This window comes from Pezoporus flaviventris, unplaced genomic scaffold (assembly GCF_033815535.1).
Source record: "Pezoporus flaviventris isolate CSIRO_AGI_PZ_B2104156 unplaced genomic scaffold, CSIRO_AGI_Pfla_v1 ptg000041l, whole genome shotgun sequence".
Taxonomy (NCBI): Eukaryota; Metazoa; Chordata; class Aves; order Psittaciformes; family Psittacidae; genus Pezoporus; species Pezoporus flaviventris.
The window spans coordinates 5,143,729-5,168,749 of record NW_026892589.1 but is presented as its reverse complement, the minus strand read 5'-3'; the positions used below and the strand labels follow the sequence as shown (position 1 = coordinate 5,168,749).

The window sequence follows — 25,021 nt, the reverse complement described above, 5'->3', positions numbered from 1 at the left end:
CTCCTGCCTCCTCCCCATACATGCAGTAAACTTTGTTGACCATCTTAGCTAGAGAAATACACTCACTAGCTGTCATAATGCCCTTCACACAGATAGGGCAGAATAATTTCTTAGTCTACAAAGAGCTGCCATCCAGCCATTCTCCCTCAGTAAACACAAGCACTGGTGTGTTTCTCTTTAGCTCCTATTATTCATACTATTGTAGTGTCTCCAGTTGTAAAACACACAGACCAGAGAGAGCTGAACTGCTCCTGCAAGTGTTTGTTTATTAAGAGGATTTGATCTGTGGTAGGATATTTCAAACTGGCACTCACTTGGAAGTAGAAGGTGTCCTAGTACCAGTGCCATCCTCTGAGGCGCTTGCCTTGGTTCTCCCACTGCCTTGGAACAATGCACATGAGCTCATCCTTGCCTATGTGTAAACTGCAGATTATGTTTCCTTCTCCTGACTCTTGGAGATAAGGTATGAGACAATTAGCCATACAAAGCCATTCAGCTATTAAACCGACCCTTTGGTTACAAACCTTGCTGTTGCCGCTTCTCCCTTCAGCAGCACTCGCAGAACAGAGCAGGCAGAAGCACAAATCTAAGGCAGCCTGTCTAGTTGCCTCCGCTGACACCTTTACCCATCGCTCCAGCCAGTTATTGTCCTTCCCTTTGCTCCCAGTGACACTCCTGCAGCCATAATGCTGCACCCCAAACAAGTGATTTTCTCTTGACCCAGCCTCTTTTGAAGCTCTCTGACCAGATCCTTAAATCCTTACTCAGCATCTACTCCCTCCAAATGGAATTAGCCTGAGTCAGGCTCAGTGATATCTCAGCATCTGTCACGCTGATTTCTCTCTTGCAGGTTCTTAGATAGAGCAGGTCTGACCAAACATTGAGTAAAACACTAAGAAGGGCTGTCAGGATTTGGGCTGTCAGGATTTGGGCTGTCAGGATTTGGGCTGTCAGGATTAGAGACCCGCGTAAATGCTGTGACAAAACTGATGCGTTGGCCAGGCTGCTGTTAGAGTCCAGCCCCATTTTGTCCCTGATTCTTCAAGCCAGACTGAGGTCACCCATAGCGCATATGAAAGAGGCCGCAATGATGCAGAACACACACGTCTCCAGCCCCATTCACGGCTGAGGACTTCTGAGAAAGAAAATGAATCTTGCTGGCTCTGTACAGCAAAGAGCCACAGCCACCCCCATTCCCCCAAAGTGAAGACCCAATGACCACAAGAACAGATTCTACTGCATATGCATCAGATGCTACTTGTTTAAGGGATGCACAAGGCAGTAAGAACTTCAGGTTGTTCCCATAGCTGTGTGCTCTCACATTACAGCTATCACACACTCCTCCTCTGTGTGCAGGACTTACGGTCCATCCATGGGCACCTATGGCTCCAGCTCCAGAGCAGGTCAGGCTGAGCCACCACGACTCAGTTGCCTGCAAAACCTCAGTGGTTTGAGGTGGAATTCGAGCGTTGTATTTTACCACCCTGTCGCATGGCAGTGATTTTAAACTTGCTGTGCACTGCTGGAGGAGGGAGGAATGCATAAGAGGAAAACACTTTTACCCACAGCAGGTAAGGAATAGTGCCAGCATCATACTACCACTTGGAGACAACGGGTGGTGGGCAAAATTCCTGCCACTTTGTTAAAAACCACCTCCTCTGGGTCCAACAGCAGACCAAGAGAAAACATAGCCCGCAGAAGAAGTCCTAGACAGATGGCGTGTTTTGAACCACTATTAATCTTGACAACCTTTTGCAGCATTCAACGAGTTTGCCTAGGGGAAAAAAAAAACAAACCAAAACTCCCCAAAATGCCTGGATGCAAGGGGCGCTCCCGGCAGCATCCGCTTCTCTCCTTGTCTTTCCCACCGAGCGTTTCTCGGCACTGGAGGAGCCTTAGGGAGAAGAGGCAGCGAGGGCTGCCCAGCCGCTGGGGAGGCGGGTGCTGGGGCTGGGACCCGAGCAAATAAAATACCCCTTGGGCGTTGCTGCTCCGGGAGTGCCGGGGACTACCAGCGGGGAGCACGGGGAGCCGGGGCGGAGCCGCCCAGACCCCCCGCCTCCCCCGGCACCTCCCCCGGCCCACAGCCCCGTACCCGCCTGGCCCGAAGCACGACGGCATCGCGGTCGGAACGCGGCCATGGGCTCCCGCCTCAGCCGGCAGAGCAGCCTGGAAGAGGAGAGCACCGAGGAGCCCTGCGCCGGCAGGCTAGAGGGCGGCCGGGGCGACTTCCACCTCTCCTCCCTGCTCCTCCATCCACAGAAGCTGCCCGGGGTGCTGCGGAAAGCCTCGCCGGCGCCCTACGTGCGGCGGGTAGGGTGGCTGCGGGAGATCCAGGCCACCATCCGGGAGCACAAGCGGGAGCACGCCGTGCACATCCTCAGGCTGCTTCGCAAGGTAAATGCTGAGAGCGATGAGGGGCCCCGGCCGCCACCTCCGGGGCAGGGCGGGCAACAAAGGGCTGTGCGCGGCGCGGGCGGTGCCGGCCGGGCCGGGGTCTGCATAGCGGGGAGGGGAGCCGGGGTTTACAAGCTCCCCTCCTCGGCAGTGTGGGGTTTGCAGCTCCCCTCGGCGGGGCGGGGCGGGCTCTTTGTGCTGCCTTTCTCCGCTCCTCGCCCCGGCGGTGCGGGAGCTGCCTCGCTAGGTGCCCGCCGCAGCAGGCAGAAGCGGCTGCCGGAGGCGACACCCACCCGGCCCCCAGCCCGGCTCCCTGTCCGGGCGGAGGGGCTGGAGGATTCGGCTGCTGGCAGGAAAAGGGGGGTCCAAGCCTCAGCTGTGCCCATCCACACCCCTCAGTGCAAGTCGCTGGGTGCGCTCGGGATTGATGTCCTCCGGAGAAAAGCCAATGCCATCCCGCTGCCACCACATCCCATTGTGTCCATCCAGCCAGGCTGGCCGAGATCTGTTTTTTGGGAGAGCCCAGAATGGGTTTGGAGAGGAAGAGGACCTCTGTGGCAGTCTTCACGGAGAGGAGAGGTAAAGGGGTCAGTGTATCAGTGGAAGCTTTTTTCTGTCTGCTACTATTCAGGAACAGAAAAGCCAGTGTGCAGACAGTGTGGTGCCAAACTGCTGCTGAGGACAGAGCCCTGCTGCTGGAACAGAGCCATCTACTCCATCGCTCAGTGCTACCACCACTTTCCAGGCAAACTCGGCTCCCCCAGCTGCAGGCAACTCTGCAGTCAGTAACACAGGGGATGAATCCTCCCTCTGATTTGGACATAAACCACCATCAGTTCTTAACTTTCATCTTTGTTAGATAATGACCTACATAATCTTGGGAACATACTCAGTTTCTCACCATAGTGGCAAGTAATCTTTGGGCTACTCGGGGAGTGTACTGAAGCAGGACTGGCTTGCTGGGATGCTTGCAGCCATATTACCGGCTGCAGGGAGCTGCATTAGCAGCCCTCCCTGCTCTGAACATCCTGGGCTTTGCAACACATCCAACAATGGTGGTCAGTGTTCCCAAGCAGGTTGCACATTTAGAAGTAAGAACTTACAGGACCAAAACCTATATCTCTACTTTTCCTGTTCACTGCCTTAGCATTCACATGAGGATTGCCACCAGCTCAACGCTGTTCTTGCCATACATGTAGACAGATAAAGCCTGTACCGGGGTGGCAGAAAAAGGTGGAATAACATTTCAAAGGCAGTTTGGAGAGGCACCATTACAAGAAGCTTCTGAAGAGAGAGGCAACCACTCACTTCATGAATGCAGCAATGTAACATGAACAGACTTTTGTAGAGTATGCATGAGGCCAGAACTACAGAATGTTATTTTCTATAGTGCTCAGCACCTCTCCTTGAGACTGAAGCACTGAAATCCTCCACAGGCCTTGGAGGTCTCCAGAAGATCCAATTGTGAACAGCCAGGGTTTGAATGCTAAGTCACAGGGCCATCTGGCATGGAGGGTCATTTCTAAGCCCTCCTTTCAGGACCAGTTAAACACTCAGCGCATCTGCACTGAGAATCATCATGTCCTGAACATCAGATTTTGTCCACTGCCTTTCCAGTTCCTCTTGTTATTCCTGGTCCCCATCTCTGCCTGCCCGTGTTGGAACAGTGACCCTCTGTTCATCTGCTCATGACGGAGCAGTGAGACGTGCATCCTGTAGTCACAACACAGTGAGATGGGAATCCATCCAACACCGCCCCAAAGACTCTGGTTCATTGTGTGCTCAGATATTTCAGAGGCACAAAGCTACACCACTAATACACACCACAACCTTCAACAACTAAACACAACTGTCAGCCAGTCTGGGGTCAAGTAACCAGAACAGTCCTCTTCATATGTCCAGCATCAACTTAGAGGGTACTACGATCATCCTTTTTTCCCATTTACAAATTTACCTCGTTCCCCAGCTAAATTCATTCCTTAGCTTGGTCCCCAAGCATGTCCTTCCTTACACAGACTGGCCTACCTTGGCAGTAAGATGCTCTAAGGAGTCGCGGATTAATGTGTCCCAGGTAAGAGTCTGTTTGTAACCTGTAAAAAGAAAGAGATACCTTGTTTAGTGGACAGTGATATTTAACACCATACCTCACCATGTGCCTTGGGCAGGGTACAGACACCCCAGAGAAGGCAGAGCAATGGTGAGACCAGAATCACAGCCTCCTCAGGTTGCTCCGCAGGCAAGCTCAGCCAGACCAGAGCTCATGGGCTGCTGGTGTGTGCCTCCTGCTGCAGGCAGCCTGCTGCTCCTGGCAGAGAGAGACTTTGTCCAGCCCTGCAGATGTACCCTGCAGGGTGTAATTGTATCTGCTAGTGGGTTTTGACCTGTGTCTGCAGACCCCAAAGGGCTGTGGACTGCTCTAGGATGTGAGGAGGGTGTAATAAGGTAAAGCAAGCCAGGCAGAAGCAGATCCACTAACACAGATGCAAGGTCCCACCATTTTAGAGGACTGCACTGAGAATAACCACAGACCATAGGTATACACTCAGGTACACTTCCTTTGTACAGGAACGCTTGGACAACTCACTGCACATCACCTTACCAGTCTCAGAAATAACCACTTGCAAAAGGCAGCCCGGATTTCTGCTGGTCTAAATGGACATCACTGAGCTGAAGCCAGGGGAGAGGATGGATTTACACCAGTACAAAGTCTGGTACAATCCAATATCCCTGCACCCAGACAATGGCCAAGTATAATTTTTAAGATAACAGCACTAAGCAAACTGATCTGGCAAGACTTACAATATTCTGCTGCCTGCAGCCATCCTTTATGTGGTTTAAAATTTTCCAAGAAATGATAGAGGGAAGGAGGGAGGGAAGTAAGTAAAATGAACCAGAAAACATCCCTGGGCTAAGAATTTATGGACTATCAACATGAAGTGAATATTTACAGCTATATTACATATAAAGCCCTTGCAGGCAGGATTTATAATGGGAATGCAAATTCATCTTAATAGTATAGCTCCAACTGGGGGAGTTTAATTACTGCTCTGACATCCACTGCTGCATGCCCAGCCATGCCATCCACTCGGCAGCTTGCTTCATCTGCGCATATTACACTTGGCGTAGGAGGCTCCATTTCCCTGAAGCCTTATGGTTAAGGGAGACATTGGCATGGTGCCTTGGTATGCTCCTGGCCCACATCCAGCTGTGTCTGGCTGGCTGTCTTTCGGGACTGATCCACTGCTTGGGTTCCTTGCTTGCTTATGGGTGTCATCTGTGTACACACAGTAACGGGGCTGTAAAGCATTTGATTTATCATCCCTTTCTCCACTAGATCTGTAGCCAGGGTCTCTCCTGTACTGTGCTCTCTGCTCAATCCAGGCAGGAGAGAGTAGGTACAACACTGGCTGTAATTGCTGCTTAGGGTTAAGATCCCACACCTCTGCTAGCTATGGCTCTGTCCCTGCTGCTGATGGATGTGTGTACACCCAGCTGGTTTTTTTCTGTCTCTCTTCTTCCCTTTTTTCCCTGAGCTCTCACAGCACCTTTCACTGGTGGTGCACACATTCCGTGGAGCAGCGCGAACATATGGGGCACCCATTTGCTTATTCATTTCTCCTGGCAGCAGCATACAGAATGTGCATAGGACTTGTTTCATTCCTCAGCTGAGCCTTCCTTGTCAATTGAATCTAATTCACCACTGTCCCTATTAGGGAGCTCCTTTGTTCTACATTCCTAATCCTGGGTTATTCTTTTTCTGTCCTTGAGGTATTTTCAATGTGTGTGGTCTCTCTTTACCGGATGCCCTTTTTTATTTTCACAGCCCTGTGTGGCATCTCCTGATTGGAAGTAACTGTGCCATGTCTTAGATCTTAGTTTTCCGTTAGGAAGAAACAGCTTAGTTCTCTGCAGTATCACCCATCTGATTCCCCTCAGAGGCTTTTTTGTTCCCAAGGATGCTGAGGGTTCTTCCAGCGAGTCCAAAGGTGCCTCATACTCGAAGTCCATGCAGGTTAGTTGCATGGACTACAGATATTCCCCCAGCTCACTCTGTGAAAGACAAGAAGAGGACTCTCCATGACTGTCATGGTAGAGTTACCTATAAATTTACCATTACACCCAAAAGGCAATACTGGCAGTGTTAGCACTTAGTGAGAAATTCAAAGGACAGCTAAACTCATATTGATGGGCAGGAAGGACTTCTGCTCTGCCAGCCATGACCAGGGCATATGGCAACATCTAAATACCTGAGAAAGGCTTAATTCTTCCTGGAAAGCTGAGATTGGAGAGGCATTTTTAGAGCGAGCCTTCCTGCACAGCTTCTTCAGCAGATTCACACATACAGGCTGACAAAGCCGTGAGCTTCTCTGGAGCTAATTCTCTCTGGGCTCCAGCCAGCCTGGGAATGATACCACTCTCACCTTCCTATGGTAAGTGAAAACAAGGTGCTCAGTCCATAGGCTGACTAGCTGAACTTAACACTCCATCTCATTCAGCTCTTTGGCTGTCCACATTCCCCATCACAGTGATGCTGAGTCAGACACAGCTGCTTCACCTTTGTTGGATAGTTTCCTGCATTGAGCAACCAGCTGGCACCTCATCACATTTACTTTCTGGTTTCAAAACACCTCATGATTATAGCTTCAAGGAAGCCCATGTATCTGACTGACTGTTTTTCCTGTAGGACCTGGGACTGGAAGGAACATTTCTCAATGAAGTGCTCTACAAAAATGCAACTTTCCTCAATTTGGTGGATCCCATCTCCCACGATTTGCTGATGAGCCTCGCTAGAGATCTGCAGTGTCCCAAAAAGGTGAACCCTTGCCCCAGCCCAGTGAATACTTTGCAACATAGCACTGATGCAAAGAGAGCCCTAATGCAGTGGTGGGTGATGGGTAGTGCTCTGCAGTCTTTCAGAACCAGCCAGTGTATGCCCTTGGAGTGGTAGCATATAGATTACATATAGATACAGCATAGACTGTGATATATGTTTCCGTAGAAATGAGTTAAAACTACCTCAGAACATGAACACAACTGAAGGAAGGGGTGGTTATGTGCACAGAAATCACTATTTTTGTGCCAATAGTAAACTTGATGACAGGGTACAGGCCAGATAAAAATGTATGGGGTGGATAGTGGTGCCATATTGACTGGGACACAGCAGAGGTTCCAAGCAGCTAGCTTATAGGGGGGCTTAGGGGGCTGCAGAGAGGAACAGAGATCTCTGTGCACCTCTGCCCAGACTGGTACCTCTGCAGGAGAAGAACCTCTCTCTTGCCAGGCCCTTTGCTATATGTAACTGCCCTTGCCCAGCATTACCTCCCTGCTATAACCTTCCAGATTCCTAACAGCAGTGCTGTAGGAATACATTACAACTCAGGGTCCAACAAGCAAATGTATTAGTGCACAGTATCCCTGCACTGCTTCGGCACATTCCTTCAGAGACTGAGGAGAACAGAGGTAGGGCTGGGTGTAGACAAACATCACGGATACACAGTCCCACTGCAGTACCAGTATCTTTTTGTTAACCAATTTTGTTTTGTAACACCAGTAACTTCTGTTACTCTTTGCCACCACAAACACTTGGATTTGCAATACACCCATTTACTCATCAGACTTGGCAAGTGTCATGTTTGCTTTATAAGGAGAGCAATAGAGTGAATTTCTTTATTCAAAGAGATATTACTTACACAAAGCTCAGAGCAAACAGCAGGGCCCTAGGGAATACATTGGATGCTTGCTGTAGATTACTGGCACTTCTAACCTTGTTCTGTCATCTCCTGAGGCTCTCATAACAATTAACCTGTCAGGTGTCAGTAGACAAAGTACATTTAGACAAAGTTCAATTCTCATAACTGGGCTGTGATGCAGCCTGAATAAGATCTTTTAAAGTGTAGTTTTAGTGCAAATTTTATAAGCATCTAAAAAGGAAGGGGGTGGGTTCCAGCAGCACCTCTTAATCATACTTCACTTGACCTCACCTCCAGCTGTTGTACCAGACCATCTCCAACCTCATACTGTGCAGAGCCCTTCAGGGGAGGCAGCACGAGGGAACATGACCTTACACAGGTACCTAGCAAATAACACACTACAGTTCTTACCTACCTGCATATACTTCTCCTCCTCTATTTTCCATGTATTATGTGACAAATGTACCATTATATAGATAAGATTTTCCCCAATCTTAAGGAAAATGTTGAATACCTGAGCTGACCCTCAAAATCAACAGGAGGGCTGGAGACACTCAGTAAGTACCCTACAGCACCAGCACAAACACCAGCAGTCCATATCCCCGCTCTCTGACCCTGGCTGAGCATCTGGTGGGTGTAAATGCATTACAGGCAAGCAGGCTGAGTGCAATTCCCAGTCTGTCAGTGGAAATTAAATCAATGAGGACATGGGAAAGAACAGGAGGGTAATTCTCAGCTGTGAGCCAACAAATGCTTGCAGAGCATTGTGCCAGCTTCTGCGCTGAAGCCTGCCGTGCACGTGCACCCACTTGGAAAGGTTTGTTGTTTTGGTGACAGCAGGGTGCCACTTGCAGTCTTGCCAGCATTGTAGTAGCCTAAGACAAGGCACCTAACCCAAGGGCATGGGCCAGTCCTTGTGGGGTTCCTAGGGGACCTGTGACAGGGATGAAGGAGCACTCAGCTGAGCACTTAGGCTGGGATCCCTCTCCAGTTGGCACAGCACAACAGCCACATGCTGGCAGCGCATCCCTGGAGAGTTGAGCTGATTCAGTGACTGCTGAGGAAAGCCACAGTGCAGCCGCTGGCCCACGGCACAGCACTGTAACCACTTGCCATAAAGAATGAATTAGCATATTCCCCTACAGCTTTACTATGTGTTTACCTACCAAATCCCTAAATGCACATGTTGCACAACAGCTGGAGGGCTGAGGAATGGGAATGCAGGTGTTTGCCAGCATTTGGAAAATATGATAAAGAGGGCAGAATTCCCAGCCTTCAGCAGCTGCCATTTGCCATTCTGCTTCACCAGAGGAAGAGAGGTGCTGTTCAAAGTCATGGCAATAGAGAATACATGCAAAAATAAACTCAGGAAGGTATCAATCATCTTGGTGCCATCTTTTTCTGAGGAGTTACTACTGCAGGGGCTGGAGGAAACTGCTGGCATTAGGAAGCGCCCAAACTCAAACCTCCAGGAGCAGAATGAACACAAGGATGTAAGATGGAGTATGGGGTACTCACTGATCCCTTGTCCTGCTATCTCCCAGCTGGAACATAGGGGGGAACAAAGTCAGGGTGCTGCTGCAGGTGGAGCAGGGATATCCCAGGGCACATCTCTCCCGGCAAGCAACACCTCAGAAACAGGGCAAGGTGCTGAATGCTAAACTTTCCATATCAGGGTAACAGATAAGTCAGTCCAAAGACAGTTTGTAGTGAGAGTTTGGGAAGGGTCATTAAGAGTAATTTAGCAGAGTCCTGTACCACATTGTTGGCAGCTTGTCTGCACAGCTGGGGACAAGTGCTGCTGAGGATACAGCAGTGAGGAGCTGAGACACCCGTGCTGTCCCTGCACTAGGCTTTCAACAGCAGTGGAGGTCTTCTGGAGAAAACGGTGTAGGGGGTCCCTGCACAGAGCCCCTCACACTGTCAGCCACCTCTGCCCCCCTGGGTGTTGCCTGGCCTAGAGTGAGACTCCCTGCCACAGCTCTAGAAAATAACCCCTCTTCTGAGCTGCACTTGCTCCTGGGTAGGCTGTGAAAGTGTAGCCCCACTTTGGGCAAGGACATATTTGGATGGGCTGGGGTCCTTCCTGGCAGTGCACAGCTCTTGCTGCTCCTCCCCACCTCAGGAGGAGTTGGCATGTAGCAGAGGCACCTCAGGCCTTCTCTCCACTCCTCTTTCATCCTTTCTCTTCATCTCCTCCCTTATATACATACACCTGCTCCACTACCACCTCTGCTCCTTTCCCATCTTCCTCTGTTTTCCCCCTTGCCTCCTCTTCTTCTGTGGTGCACACAGAGTCTAAGATGTCCCTTTGCTTTCAGGAATATGACCCCTGGAAATCCTCAGACAGGATCTGCAGGCAGCTGATTTACCACCTAACCCCCCACTCGAAATGGCACCGGCACGGCATGCCCCGAAGGAAGTCCCAAGTGTGGTAAGCAGCATGGCAGGGATACTGTGGATGGGCACGGAGGGGGATCTGCCAGGAGAAACTGCTGAAGCCCAGCACCATCCCAGTCTGCCACTGGGATGCCACTGGCCTTCTCAGAGAAAGGTAGGGCTGAAAACCTGCATGGCAGCCACTGCTGAGTTTCTTAGAAAGCCTCAGGCAAGCAGCACAGGGTCAGAACCAACACCCCTCTCCTTGGCCTGGCTTGCTATTTACTCCTTTTTATATAGTCTTACAGTTCTTCAACCTCTCCCAAGTGCATCAAAATCAATCTCGTTGACTGCAAAGTGCAGACAACCTTCCTGGCAGGGCTTGCAGGGTGTTTGGCCCCCAGCTCTGCATCCCACTTTGTCCTTGTTTATCCCAGCAAAACTTCCCAGCCTGTAGGGAAGATCTCCCATTAAAAGGCACTACCACAAGCTGATCACCCCACTGTGGGGTGGCTGGCAGAGAGGTGACCATCTTTACTTACCTTGCATTTCTCTGCCAGGACTAGAAGGACCCGAGATGGTGTAGAACCTCAAGTACAGGGAACCCAACTCAAAGTACAATGGCCACTGACAGCTACTGGCTGGCAACTGCTTTCCACTACTACAAACATATCAAGACACCCACACTTCTCTCCTTGCAACTTGATGGATTTTTCTAACCAGATAAAGAGCAATCCCTACTTCTTTTAAATCCACCCCTTCTTTCCTAATTTTCTTCAAGCAAAGCCTGTTCTGGTGACACAGGTCACCACTGCTGAAGAAAAGACAGACAAATTACTAAGAAAAGAGGTCATGTCAGTCCCACTAGCTTCTCAGGAATAAATGCAGGACTGGATAAAAAAAGTGCAAAATTGGAAGCACTCCGAGAATGGCCTTGGGCTTTTCTGAGACTGTCAGTCTTTGATGCGTGTACCAGCAACTTAAAATCCCCCATGGAACTGCCCCATCATACCTTTCATTCTGACTCAGAGGCAGCTCCCCAGTGCATCTTAAGGAATAAAATCCCTAATATCATGTGTGTGATATGAATGGCTATCTGCCATTCATACCTGTAGCCCCATTTTACCACTGTGAGTTTCAATGCTCTCAATCCCAGCACTCCACAGGGCAGGAGTGTTCATGCTGGTTTGCAGGTGGGAACCACAGCACAGAACAAGACCAAGGGACCAGAGATGAGAGAGTCCTTTTCCAGATCCACTCAGATGACATTTTCCCTATGGGATCCTACAGAGCACTAGAGATGCAGCATATAGACAGTAGATCAGACCTCAACCCCATCCATGTCCAAGATAGAGAGACTTAAAGATAAGAAGCGCTGAAAATACGTAGAACTCTGTAGAGGGTGGCTGTCTCAATGCCGTGCTGAAACTCGGCCCCCTTCTGTTTTTCAAAGTCAGAAGTTCCTCCCTGCTGCTGCTAACTCAACCCTCTGCCTATGTACTCCCCTTTGCAGAACAAACCTCTCTTCCAGTTGGACTCCAGGATGGAGAGTCCAACTGGAGATGTTCCCTGATTGCACAGTCCAGAGGAATGCGTGCTGCAAACTCATCACTTACTAACACCACAGAGAGGAGGTCTGTGGCCAGAGAACGAGCTCTGGGCCCCATGAGCCCAAATCCCACACAGAAGGGTCAAGCCAAAAGGTACAGGGCATTGGCCAGAAACAGAGCATCTGTGAGCATAAGCAGAAAGAGGGCAGCAAGACAATATGCAGTGGAGGGAAATAATAGGTCTAAAGTGGGCAGCCCTGCCTGGCAGTCAGGCTCAGCTGCACAGTGTTACATAAAGCACAAAATAATTGTGATTAAATATTAAACAGCAGAGCTTTACTTTTAAGAGTGGAGAGGAGCTGTCTTGCAGCAAAAGTTCCTGCAGAGCTGATACCCAAGGCTGCTGCAAGAAAATGGATGTTGTCAGTAGCAGGAAGGCAAGAAATAGCTGCTTCATTCTGAGATGCAAGCACCTGCTTTTGTCCAGACAGGCTGTTTTAACCTTATCCAAATACTCTGCTTCCATCTATCTGCTAGTGGGAATATTTTACTACAGTGTCTGTCTCTGAAGCCCATGCCCCTGGCTTGCACCCTTCCTGCCATCAAGGTCCTGTAAAAAGTATGGGTGTAGCAGTAATACTTTGATGGCATTTCTAAAATCTAGTGGGCATTTGGGACCACAGGGAGGAGTCAGTGCATGGAGACTACACTGAGGAACTGAATTCATTTTCCTCTTGCTTTTGTGGTCCCCTGGGCTTTGGCTTCTGGCTTTCACTGAGCTGATGGAGGACCCCCTTGTTCTCTTCTGAAATGTGATTTCTGCTTTCTGGCAGCATGTTAGATGGGCCCAGGAGATAATTAATAAGAGAGCTTCCAGCATCTGCCAGGTTCTAATTACATTTGGGCTCTTATGGAGATGCGGTATGGGAGATGAAAAGGACCTGCAATACTGGGACCAGATCACCAGATGTTCCTCCCCACTGCCAAATAGCAAACCAGCAGGTCAGAAGCAAACTAACTGTAGTTACATCCCCATGTCTTCTCAGTGGGACCCAAAGCATCCAGCAAGTAGAAACCTGAGCCACCCATGTACTAATAAAGAAGAAATAATAAGGTACATCAAGCTCTCCTGTTCTGATATACAGGCCAGAAGCAGAGTCTATACAGAAACATAGAAGGAGAAAGCTTATGGCAGCACAGTGAACTCTGCAACAGTAGAAGAGATCCAGCCCAGGCTGTGTCTATTTTCTCTGCCTGTTTAAACTGTCAAAGGTGATGCTGGGAGGCAGTTTGCTCTCTGTATCTGTGCCTCTGGGTTCTTGGCAGTAGCTGTCTGCCTTGTACAGTGAAGGGTTAGCAGCGTCCCAGCTGTGCAGTCACCCAAAGAGACTATTTCAGCTGCCCAGATGATGCCCAGAAAGCTTGCCATACTGAAAGCAAGGGCTTAATTCTCCTTTGCTGCAAAATCCTGTCTCAGGTCTGCAGCTTCCAGCCAACAGCAACATCTCACTTGCAGCTGACCTTATTGGGTTGGCTGCCTAACCAAAAAGAGAAGGTGAGATCTTGGGGGATTTAAAATTAAAACCAGAGAAACTGGAGGATCAGATTTCACAGAAGGGACCAGCACAACTTTGCTGCATAGTTTTCAGTCACTTACATCCTCCTGGGAATTCAGTTTTAGCACCATTTTACAGTTGTATAGATCACTCACACTTAATGAGCAGAATTCATCCTAGAGTGTTGTATAACTCCATCTTCACTTCTTTATTAAATGGACATTCATCTTCACTTCCTTATTAAATGGACATTTATAGTGTAAAGAGTAATGGATGAAGAAATGCTGCTCTACACACATGAGCTTTCTAGGCTATCAGCACCACTTCTGGGGAATTTTGACAGATGCAGGATTTTTTTTATGTTAATTCTGTTTTCAGAAGTTGAGACCTTCTGCAAAGCTAAATTAAGGAAAACCGTATGTGCTTGTGCAAGTGCCACCATCTGTCTCCAGAACAGGGCTAGACCCAGAGGGTGTATTACTTTCTGAGGGCAAGAGACACTGGACTGCAATTCAGAGTGGAAGGGTATCAAGTGAAGACAGTCTTTGCTTGGAGAGCTGGATCACAGCCTAGCACTGCAACCAAGCTGTGGATTACAACTGAGCTGCCTTGGCAAAAGTCATGTCAGGGAACCTCAATGGATCTTCCACTTGCCTCATCCCCAGAGCTGGCTACTTCAGTGTAACTACTTCCTTTCTTAAGTGCAAGGATCAAACCTGAATATACAGTAAACACAAGATGATCTTTACAATCAGGATGTTCCTGGCACAGAAAACAACCAACAGATTTTCCACACAGTGACTGGTTCTGGAAAAGGAAAGGCAGCTGTGTGTATGGACTTAGTAACTCCCAAACTGCACGCATCTGGGCTTTCTGTTTCACAAGTCTCACCACAATTTTACTTTGCCCATCTGAGTGATTCTTGGCTTGGCTAATCCAAAGCTGGGTGGAGAACCAAGTATCCCTCCTGGGCTCATTGCTCCATTTCTCAATTATTAATGCACATTGTGCAGACATTGTGGTATTAGATGCACTTTTAAAATGCAATGAAAACAGTTGTGTCTAGAAGACTGCAAGGAAATAGCTTTAAATGGCTTTGGATCTTTTTTTTCTTGAGAACATCACTCAGGGCTGTAGATAACAGCTCTGGCAGATTAAATCCCAGCCTTTACATGGCATGAGATGAATATTAACTACAGCTTGATGTCACCCTTATGCAACAGGGTAAACAGGCCCCATCATTCCTACTTCAGAGATAGGAAGCCAAGTTAGAGAATACAGTCAGTAAACTAAAACCACATGGTAATAGTCATATGGGAGTACAGGAACTACCCCACACAATGTTTTCAAGAGACTGCTGCTCACAGAGAGGTTATCTGGACAGAGATGAGCTGGTGAATAAGTTATGGAAAGGCAGGAACTGTCCCCTCATCTTACAGTGCAGTCCCAAACAGTATGCATGATCAGGGTTCCCAGCAGCATTGAGAGACAGGTACATCTGCAGTGGCTGTTGGAGATGGTAGAAAGGGTCATCCAGCAGCTTGACACTGCCCTGTTACAGGTCAGAAGAGAAAGTCCAAGGCTGGCAAGCAGAAGCTGCAGGACAATCTGACAGAAAGAGAGACAATGAGTGAAGCAATGGAGGCTGGTGGGCAGATGGCAGTTAAAAGGAATCAGCAGAGACCTTGTGCCTTCATGACTTTTACACGGTTGAAGATCTGACAAAGACATAGGCCAATATAAGACATTTACAGTGAGGAGGCAGCATTATTTGCTGTGTTGCTAGGACAGACCTAAAAAAAGAGGAGAAACAACCAGAGGTCTTGGATGGATCACATGGCAGCAGGAGGGAGGCCAAGGGTTCACAGCTCTCTTGAACACACCTTCAAGGACAGAGTGAAGATGACAGCAGAGCAAGGAAGAAGAGAGGTGTTCAGCTGTATCAACACCTACAGGTACCCATGTCCCACCCCAACTGCAGAGGGAGGGTGGTAGGAAAAAGGCTGCCTTTGCACTCCCTGCTCTCCACAGTGAGGGATTTCCCACAGTTGATCAAAAGAGCTTGGGGGCAAGAATGGAGATGTGATTGAGGAAGTCCCTTCTCATGAAACGCTCATGGAGGTGGCCTATATGTGCACTGTCTCCATCTTCACAGAGGTGCTGGGCCCAGCCTCACCAGCTCAGGCTGGGTTAGTCTAGGTCAGTGCTTTTGAGACTTCACTTTCCTTTTTCATGTCTCACTAGAAGCAGCTAAAGCTAACCATGCACAGCAGCACCCTGTGCCACAGAGAAGCAAAGCAAGCAGATTATGCTAAGTAGGTGATTAAAAAGCCCAGAGTCCATCCCCTAAATCACTGCTCAAAGCAGAGGAGCCATCCAGACATGTCTGTCACTAGATTCTATGCAAGGAATTGCAGCCAAGACATACCAGACTCATGGCTAATTAGCCACTACTGGCAGTGCCTGTTAATGAAGATGGAGATTCTCAGTGATGGCAGTCTCTGGCAACAGAAAATTCTACATTTGGAGGCAAATCAAAAATAGGAGGAGGAGAGGGCTGGTAATTCCCCAGAGACAGGCAAGGAATTCTGGACATCCCTCATTACTGAAATCCAGTCTGACTCAACATTTCCTCCTAGCATCCCACCACAGCATGGAGACAAGGAAGTGAGGCTGGGACTCCATAAATCTGAACATCCTCGGCCTGAACACGTTCTTCCAAATCCCACAAAGCCAAAAAGAGGCAGCAGCCACTGCAGTGCTTGGCAAATCCCATCAGAGCAATGGTCAGGAGCTGTTACACCCCTTCCCTGTAGCCACCAAAGAATTTGGCTGATGAGCAAGCCATTGAAGGGATTCAGTGCTAATAAACAAATACAAGTGCTGAGTCCTCAGCTTCCTGGACTCAAAGAAGGACTTGGAAGAGGGCCTAAGGGTTAAGTCCCTTAGGACAGGTCCTGGAAACAAATGACTAGCAACTAATTTCAGGTCTCCTCATTATTTCATCTCAAGACAGCTCTGAATTTGCTTATTTTAGCTGAGTTCCCAGGAGAAAGGAACAATGACTGATCCTTACGTGGAGAGAAGATTTATACCCCAGAAAAAAAGCCAATGGAGGCACAAGATTGTTTCATTCCTTTCCTGTTTCCAACCAAAGGAGAGCAAGCTTTATTCTGACATGTGCAGGTCCCTCAGAACCCTTGCTCTCTGGGCTGGTCCTGGGTGGATCTTACACGGCCAGGCTCATGGTGCAGCCTGGGGACTGCTGAACGGTGGACTTGGCACCTAAGGAAGGGTGAAAGGAAGGCTGCTGGCCTGTCAGTGGGAGAAAGACCAGATCCCAAGAAGGGAGTTGGGAACAACACAAGAAAAAACTTGTTTCACAAGAGAAACAAGGAGATGTACACCAAGAAGGGCTCCCATCCCTCAGCAGTGCTGGACCAGGGTTGCAACCAGGAGGGTGGGCAGGCACTATCCCTCAGTGGATGCTTCATCTAGCTGCAGGCAGGCAGGAGGGGGCAGGTTGCTGATTATCCTTGCTTAAAGTTTCACAGAATTTCTCATTTGCAGCCATTTCTCCAGAATCTGAGGGAGCAGGGGGTTTGTTTCCTCTCTGAGCTTGTTGCAGATAATACAACACAGTCTGCTTCCCTGCAGCCAGGGTCCAGATCCTTGTTAGATGCAAATCCCCACAATTATAAATCTGCACACAGCACCAGCTGCAGTAGCATTAAGTTGCTGGCATCCAGCCTCCAGTACTTTGCAGTCCTCTGCCCACAAGTCCCATAGGCATCAAGACCCATGTCCTAAGTAGCTACCTTGTCCCACACAGGAAAAAAAGCTTCTGCAGCTGAAGCAGTCTTTAAGCCTACTTCACATGCAGTAGTTAGGGGATAATAGAGGATCCGTTTCCCTGGAAGTAAACCTGGCATTCTCTTAGCTGCTGCAGAAGTGTCTGATACTGGTGTCCTGTGTTGTGCACCCTCCCACCTCCCTTCTCCCCTGAGAAACAGAGCTTAACAGAGCTCCAAAAAAATACTAAGTGACAGATAATTCAGAGTAAAGCTTCTACCCACTTCTCCCTGTCCCTTTTCTGACAGCAGATATATCTACCTCTAAAGCAATAGAGGAGAATGAGTGGGCAGCTATTCTGTGCCCTGCCCTAGAGATAGTTTTTAGCTGCACCTCTTGGAGCTGCACGTAACCACCAAGGAGGTGAGAAGAGCTAGCATGCATGGGGCATCAGATCTCATGCTTCAGCACTTACCAGAGAGCTGAGGGCCTGGCTGCAGGATTAGGGGCTATGTTCACCAGGACGAGGCTTCTACAGACACATCCCTACAAGAGGGATTTTTACAGGCAAGAGAATAACTTAAACACAGAAGGAGCCTACAGTGCTGAGACAGGAGGCCCAGAGTCACCCTGGCAGGTACAGCAATGAGGGCAAAAGGAAGCAGCAAAAGCACAGGAAAGGAAAGAAAAACGAGCCAGCAAAGGAGAGAGGGCGGGCTCTGGCACAGGACAGGAGGGTTTAAGCACATTCAGCCAGGAACAGTCCAGTCTGGAGAATCAGTTATGGGAAGATAATTTGTCTGCTTGATTTAAGCCTCCCTGGGGTATTGGCTTCTTGCTGGAGAGAGCAGCAAGAGGTACCTGCTCTGGTCAGAGCATGATACATGACTTACTACTGCAGTGTCTGCATAGCAGCCAACTGGAGGGGGAGGCTTAACAGGCAGAGACAGACAAGCACATTGCTTTTGTCCTTCTGACATTTCCCCTCACGTATCACTGTCTGCATTCAGAGCCAAGTCACTCAAAATGGGACCCCAAGAGCCATTCAAACTTGCCCCCTGTTAAGAAAGCTGCTGCTGCACACGCAGCACGAAAACCGGCACCTGAATGCTGAGGCCCGGCAGAGGGAGCGGTGCTGGCTCAGACGTGCCCTCCAGTGGTCCCCACTCCAGCCTGGTTCCCATCCCCATACCAAACTGGGAGCACTAACGCTTTTTTCCTTGCAGCTTTGCAATAGGAAGGTTAGATGAGGCTTTGCACAGACTCAGACAAGGCTTGGGGCTGGAGGAGCCCTATGTTTATGTCTCCTTTGTGTGCTCCCCCCACCCAGGATCTGCCAATGGTTGACAGCACTGGGGCAGAGAAATTCCAGGAGCCACAGGCTGTGTTTGCACAAAACAGGCACTGAAGTCACTGCAGGCTTGCCTCTATGCTTGTTATCCTGTATTCCCCCAGACCTCCAAAAAAGTCTTACTCTACAGGCAAGAGAAGGCTTCCATCTCACCTTCTGCACCAGCCCCTACTGGATAGAGGGGACTATATCCCCTGTGCAGTCAGGCTTACATCAAGATTCATTTCTCCTTGCTTACTCTCACCAGTATGAATGCACATCTCCACTGTGCATTTGATGTTTGGTTTTGCTAGAAGTACTCCACATCAAACACCCAGATAAAACACCTAGAACAGCTAAAGGGATAACATTGTTCCAGGGGAGACTGAAGACCTCCAGCTCTGAGGACAGTCCCTGAGAGAATTTATACAGTTTGAATCCTCTTTTGTGGTAGACTGTGCCACACCACTGCTAGTCCCTGGTGACAAACTATACCAAAAAAGCGCACATTTATTTACCAGGAGAGTTGACAAAATACAGCTCCAAGGCAGGCTAGGCTGATATCAAGCATCCCTTGATGTAGCAGGAACAGGGAGGCTAGTCTAGTGCCTTCCAGACTGCAGTATGCACAGTTCACAACTCCTGCTCTTATGGCAGCAGCTAAGAGAACTGCACTGCTGCAGTAATATTCTTCACAATCCTGTCTCTGGGGCCCTGATACTGGAGAGGTATCAAGTACCATCTCCAAATGAAGGCCCTTTGGAGAACGAATTTGTGTGATTTCAGATTAATATTTCACCAGTATATCAGTCTCTGCTGGACAGCACAGACAAGCACTGCTCCCCTTGCCCCTCCTGTGATTTACTGAGATGTAGTCTGGGTTATGTAAAGTGTAAACATTTAGTAAGTAATGTATAAGGCTCTTTTAAACCTTTAGGCCTGAATGTAAGTTATTTCATATTGTTACTACCTCTCTACAATTAAAGCTCATTAACTCAAATGCAAGTTTGCAGATACAGCCTGAGCCTTGCACACTGAATTCCTATGAGAAGCATAAGGGCATACAGAAGCAGCTTGAACAAAGTGCTGCTGAACCCAGGATAGGTATTTTTTGGCTTGAGAATTGACAGGACAGGCCACGAGGTCTTTGACCTCACAATCCTACAAGGAAGCACAGCTACAGGTTTGCCATTGTTGAATGTGTCCACAAAGGGCTGTTGCCTGCACTGATGCACATTTACTCACTTGCGTGACGTGCTCATAGGGGATTATTAAGGACTCAGATTTGCAGGATGCCATGAACTGCATGTGTAAAGCAAAGCTATAGAAGCATTGTCACATCCTCTCACAACTACAGCAGGGCCTGGCAACACTAGGGCTTGTAGGGACATTCTCACCTGCCACAGGAGCTCCTGCGGTGCTGCAGCCTCCTCCGAGGAAATTGCATGTCCCCGTGTACCCATTGCTTTCAGGGACTGGCTGTGCCACGGGTGTGCAGGACACTACGGAGAGCCAGATAGGAAGAGTGGGGACCTTCAAATTGGTGGTTAATTCTTAACCCACCCTGCTCCTCCCAAGCTCAACAAGGCACTTACAAACCCCACTGAGTACATGATTAGTGACACTGATTAATGGAAGGTCCTAATGAGGCTCCCATAACCTTAAAGCTAGATCTGCCTGAAAAGAGAGCAAAACTAGAATCATTTACACCAAGACATTAGGTTCTCCTGCAGCGTATCCCCACCAGCTCCTATGGCTCCACAGCTTCCACTTTCCACAGCACTCTCACAGTCCCACAGTCCATCATAAAACTCCACATCCCACTCCCCTTGCATACACAGCCCCATAGCACACCTTTGCCTTGTGCACATCTTACCTACCTCATCCTCACTCGACTTTGCCAGGCAGACAACAGAATAAATGGCTAAACCCCTCTCTCTAGATTTCTTTTAGCACTCCTATGTCCTCACAGCTGCAGCAGATCCCAGATGATTTGCTGACCACAGAGACCCAAATAGGCAGCCACTGGTGCTGCTTAATGACTAAGTGCTGTTTAGGAAGGCTTTTAAAGGGACATACAGTAAATCCACTCCTGGAGTGCAGTTTGCCTATAGATTGTTTTCCTGATAAAATACTCGTTTCTCAGCCTGTTAACACTGCTGTCCTCTACAGTAGCCCTGCAGCACAGTCTATTTGCCACAGACTTTGGCATTTACCTGGAGAGGTGGTGCACAAACAGCCCCCACACAGTGCAGACCAGTGCACCTCGAAAGTTTGCTTGCCTTGGTTATCTCTGCTTTCTATGCATGAGCATGTGGACATGTGCATACATGCCCATTGAAATGTGCCAGTGGGAGACTCTTTAGCATCCTGTGTTTAGCCAGTTCTCCAAAGTTTATGTGTTAAGTGCTGAGAATATACAGGAAAGCCCCAGGACACAGTCTGCCCTGAGGCATGGTACAAACCTTGCACCTGTTTCTCCAATGAACTCCATTAAACCTTTGCTTAATTTTCTAGCCCATGTTCTTAATGAGTTCCCCCCGTCCCAAGTGCTCTCTCCCCTGGGTGAGAGATGGATGAGAGTGTTCTCATTAATGATCTCTCTGTCTCTCCCCCTTTCCACCATTAGCCTGAAGACCAGCCTACAGAAGAAGGTGAGCCAGGACTCCATGGATTTGTCAGGGATCCCCCTGACCATGCGGGATGTCCACCGCATGGCCTACTACCTGCAGAACAATGGGGACCACCTCACCTCTGTGGACCTGAGCTTCACCGAGCTGAATGATGACATGGTGCGCCTGCTGCTGCCCTTCCTCTGGGCACTACCCAAGCTCACTCATCTTTCCCTCAATGGCAACCGACTGACGCGGGCGACCATGAAGGAGCTGACTGATACCATGAAGGACATGAACAAATTTCCTTGCCTAGCCTGGGTTGACCTTGGCAACAACGTGGACGTCTCTTCCATGCCGCAGCCATTGCTTGTGGGCCTGCGCAAGCGCCTCAGCCAGCAGACCACACTGCCTACCATCTACGAGGCGCTTGACTGCGACTCGGAGATCTCCAGCGGGCATGAGGGCAGCCAGCCAGAGGATGAAGCAGCCGGAAGCACCATGCCACGTGGTTTTTCTCAGCAGGGTTGCGAGAGGTGACTGGACAACAGGCCGGCACTGGCACACTGAAGCTGCCCCAAGAAGTCTTGAGTACAAATACCAAGCAGAGGGCCAGCTTTACCGGCTTCCTTTGGCTCTTTCCTCGCGCCTTCCCTGACATGTCCCCCCCACCTGCTGCGAGACAAAAGCCTGTCATCCCCCCACAACGTCCTCCACTCCCTCCCCTCACTGCAAAACCCATTGCCCATGTTCCAGAGAGGAAACAATGACTTACAGTGAACCTGGTCCCCAGGCAGGGTCTCACTGGAAGATGGGAAAAGACCTGTCGGAGTCAAGAATATCCTCCAGCAGCCATTGGGTTGAGGGATATGGATGGGGAGAACCTAAAACAGAAACAGGCTTGTAGTTTACTTCCTTTCTTCCTTTTCCTATGCACCTTGGAAACCTTGGGACCTGCAGCCTTGAGTGTGAAAGGAGGTAGCCCAAGAGCCTAGCTGTTGTGGAGCTTAGGTGAAGAGCTGAGAGGCTAGAGCTAGAGCCCAGCAGTGTGTCTCCCTCTTGTGTCTGGCTCCTTTTGTTTTGTTTTTTTCCTATTGTGTGTTTTGTATTAACCTCTGAACAAAGGGACTTGGTCAGAGACCATTGGATCGCATAGGCTGGGGCGGACACATGGCTTGGAATTGCAGCATCAGGATATTTGCTGTGTGACCGGGGTGAAAGGGAGGGGAAGGAGGTATGTGTTGGTGGGAGCATGGGGGATGGGATGAGTTGGGATGGGATGGGAGGAGGAGGGAGGAGAGGGAGTGGGAGCAGTCTCGTGGATTAGCAGGACTGGTTTCAAAACCTGTGCTTTTGTACTAAAATTACAAGTTCCAAGTGAAATGGAGGAAAAGCAGACAGCTAAGTGCGTAACTGTGGCACCAGAGGAGCAAGCAGTGAATATGCCAGAGGTGGGCACTTCTCAAATGAATGCGCAAAGCTTTGGCTCCTCATGGCATATTGCATACCTCAGACACGATGTGAGCAGCTGCATCACCATTTCCAATGCTGTCCAAACCCTAAACCACCGATGCAGTATTTTCAGTGTTTTCCACGCTGCTCATGCTCTATGTAAACATAATAAACAGTTCTCTTGGACATGAGCGTGAAGCACTACAGAGTCTGAGTATTTGGGTTGTTCACAGCAGCCCAGACTGCAAGAATACAGACCAGCAGTGATCCTACAGTGCTGAGCAGTGTGGGAGAGGAGCAGCAAGTGCCATTCACATTGGTAAGAGTGGTTCATCCCTCTAATGAAAGTGAAACGTCGCTATTCATTTGTGGTAGGCTGCCACCCTTAAGTGTTGCAAGGTGCTGATACAAATAAATTGATCACACTTCAGCTGGTAAGTCAAGTCCTCTCAGTTATCTGTCCCCACAGGAATTCAGAGAGCAGGTATGTTTCCGAAAGAGGGAAAAGTTAAAGAAATTAGACATATTAAAAAAAAACAAAACAACAACCAAACAACAAACATGTAAATCCTGGCCCTCTTAAATTAACAATGGTAACTTTGCCTACCTCTGCTGATTCTCTCTGGGAGTCTCAATACATGTAAGCAACTCTCATATACTAAGCCACACAAATCCACATGAAATAGACACACCTTTCATGCTCATTGCTGATTTTACAGATTCTGCAGGAAGAAAATCAGTGATATTTTTCAAGTGACTTATCCCCTTTGGACCAACAGTGTGAGGGCACTGGATAGTATCAGACAGGATCAACTACCAAAAGCCCCAGTAAATCCAGTCTCCTGAGGAAGAAAGCTGGGTTTAGAGACACTGTACTGAGTATTACAGCTTGACACTGCAAACGCTAGAGTCAGTCCTGTTCGTACTCCAGTCACTGGAGGAGGACCTCATGTCCTTCATGTTGTTAACTTGCAAAAAGAAGTGTTGTAGAGTCTGTCCAGCTGACAAAAGAAGCAGAAGATGTAAGAGGGTAAAGCAAATATAGCTAGGGCCAGGTGCTAGCTGCCCCATTCCAGTGGAGGAGGAAGAGAAAAGGCTCTGAGATAGCTGGAATATGATGTTTGGCCAGGAGGATGGGGAAGAGGGCATGCAAATGTAGCCAAACCCCAGCAAAACCCAAGGTGGGAAGCAAGCATGTTCTCCCCTCAACAGTTGTCACCCAAACCCACTTTTTAGCCCTTCTAGTGAATCTAGAAGTGAATAAGTCATTTCTGCAGCAAAGACTGAGTTTGGGGAACATGCAGTTGTTTTGCAAAAGGAAAACCAGAGCTGATAAAGTGGCCATTCCCATTACTGAGGGAAAAGCCATGCTGCTTCCAGAGGTCACCAGCTGCCTCTTCTCAGAACTCACTTTTCCCTTCTCAGTGTGGTACGTTACAGAATTACAGAATTGTTCTGGTTGGAAAAGACCTTGAAGGTCATGGAGTCCAACTGTTAAACCCAACACTACCAAGTCCACCACTAAATCATGTCACTAAGTGCCACATCTACATGTCTTTTAAATACCTCCAGGGATGGTGACTCCCTGGGCAGCCTGGTCCAACTCTTGACAACCTTTTAGGGGAAGAAAGCTTTTGTAATAACCAATTTAAACGTGCCGTGGCACATTTCCTCTTATCACTTGTTACTGAGGAGAAGAGACCACCACCCCTATCACTACAGACTTCTTTCAGGTAGTTGTAGAGAGCAATAATTTCTCTCCTGAGCCTCCTTTTCCGCAGGCTAAACAGCCCCACTTCCCTCAGCTGTTCCTCATAGGTCTTGTTCTCCAGACCCTTCACCAGTTTCATTGCAGTTCTTTGGACAGTCTCCAGCACCTCAGTGTCTGTCTTGTAGTGAGGAGCCCAGAACTGAACACAGTGTTCGAGGTGCAGCCTCACCGGTGCCAAGTACAGGGGGATGATGACCTCCCTAGTCCTGCTGGCCACACTGTTTCTGATTCAAGCCACAGTGCCATCAGCCGCCTTGTCCAGCAGGGCACACGCTGGCTCATGCTCAGCCAGAAGCCAACTTACACCCCCAGGTCCTTTTCCACTGAGCAGCTTCCCAGCCACTCTTCCCGAAAACCATAGCATTGCATGGGGTTGTTTGACACCAGTGCAGGACCCAGCACTGACCCTTGTACCTCACACAGCTGGCCTCAGCCCATTGATCTATGCTGTCCAGATCCCTCTGCAGAGCCTTCCTGCCTTCCAGCAGATTA

At 49.0% G+C, this 25,021-nt stretch overlaps 2 protein-coding genes across 4 annotated transcripts in view; one reads left to right on the top strand and one right to left on the bottom strand.

Annotated features, from left to right (window-relative positions):
* Positions 1-22,197, bottom strand: part of GGT1 (gamma-glutamyltransferase 1) — a 61,711-nt gene extending 39,514 nt beyond the window's left edge. For 2 of the 3 annotated variants that reach the window (XM_061466004.1, XM_061466005.1), the window contains exons 1-3: positions 22,082-22,197; positions 20,092-20,196; positions 4,423-4,487 (exon numbers count right to left, since the gene is read on the bottom strand). The gene's annotated coding sequence lies outside the window, so the exon portion shown is untranslated. Of the gene's footprint in view, positions 1-4,422; positions 4,488-17,839; positions 17,981-20,091; positions 20,197-22,081 lie in introns of those variants that run through there. The other variant, XM_061466007.1, reaches the window with a different exon arrangement.
* Positions 1,798-23,188, top strand: LRRC75B (leucine rich repeat containing 75B). The gene is made up of 4 exons (XM_061466020.1): positions 1,798-2,397; positions 7,082-7,210; positions 10,409-10,521; positions 21,324-23,188. Exons 1-4 carry the CDS (start codon positions 2,140-2,142, stop codon positions 21,844-21,846), a joined length of 1,023 nt encoding a protein of 340 aa, XP_061322004.1. The 5' UTR covers positions 1,798-2,139; the 3' UTR covers positions 21,847-23,188.
* Positions 23,189-25,021: the final 1,833 nt, after the last annotated feature.

Excerpts from the sequence above, each read along its gene's own strand:
- LRRC75B (XM_061466020.1), top strand. The coding sequence starts at position 2,140 with ATGGGCTCCCGCCTCAGCCGGCAGAGCAGCCTGGAAGAGGAGAGCACC. Across the intron at positions 7,211-10,408 it reads ATCTGCAGTGTCCCAAAAAG|GAATATGACCCCTGGAAATC; the intron begins GTGAACCCTTGC and ends CTTTGCTTTCAG. Across the intron at positions 10,522-21,323 it reads CGAAGGAAGTCCCAAGTGTG|CCTGAAGACCAGCCTACAGA; the intron begins GTAAGCAGCATG and ends TTCCACCATTAG.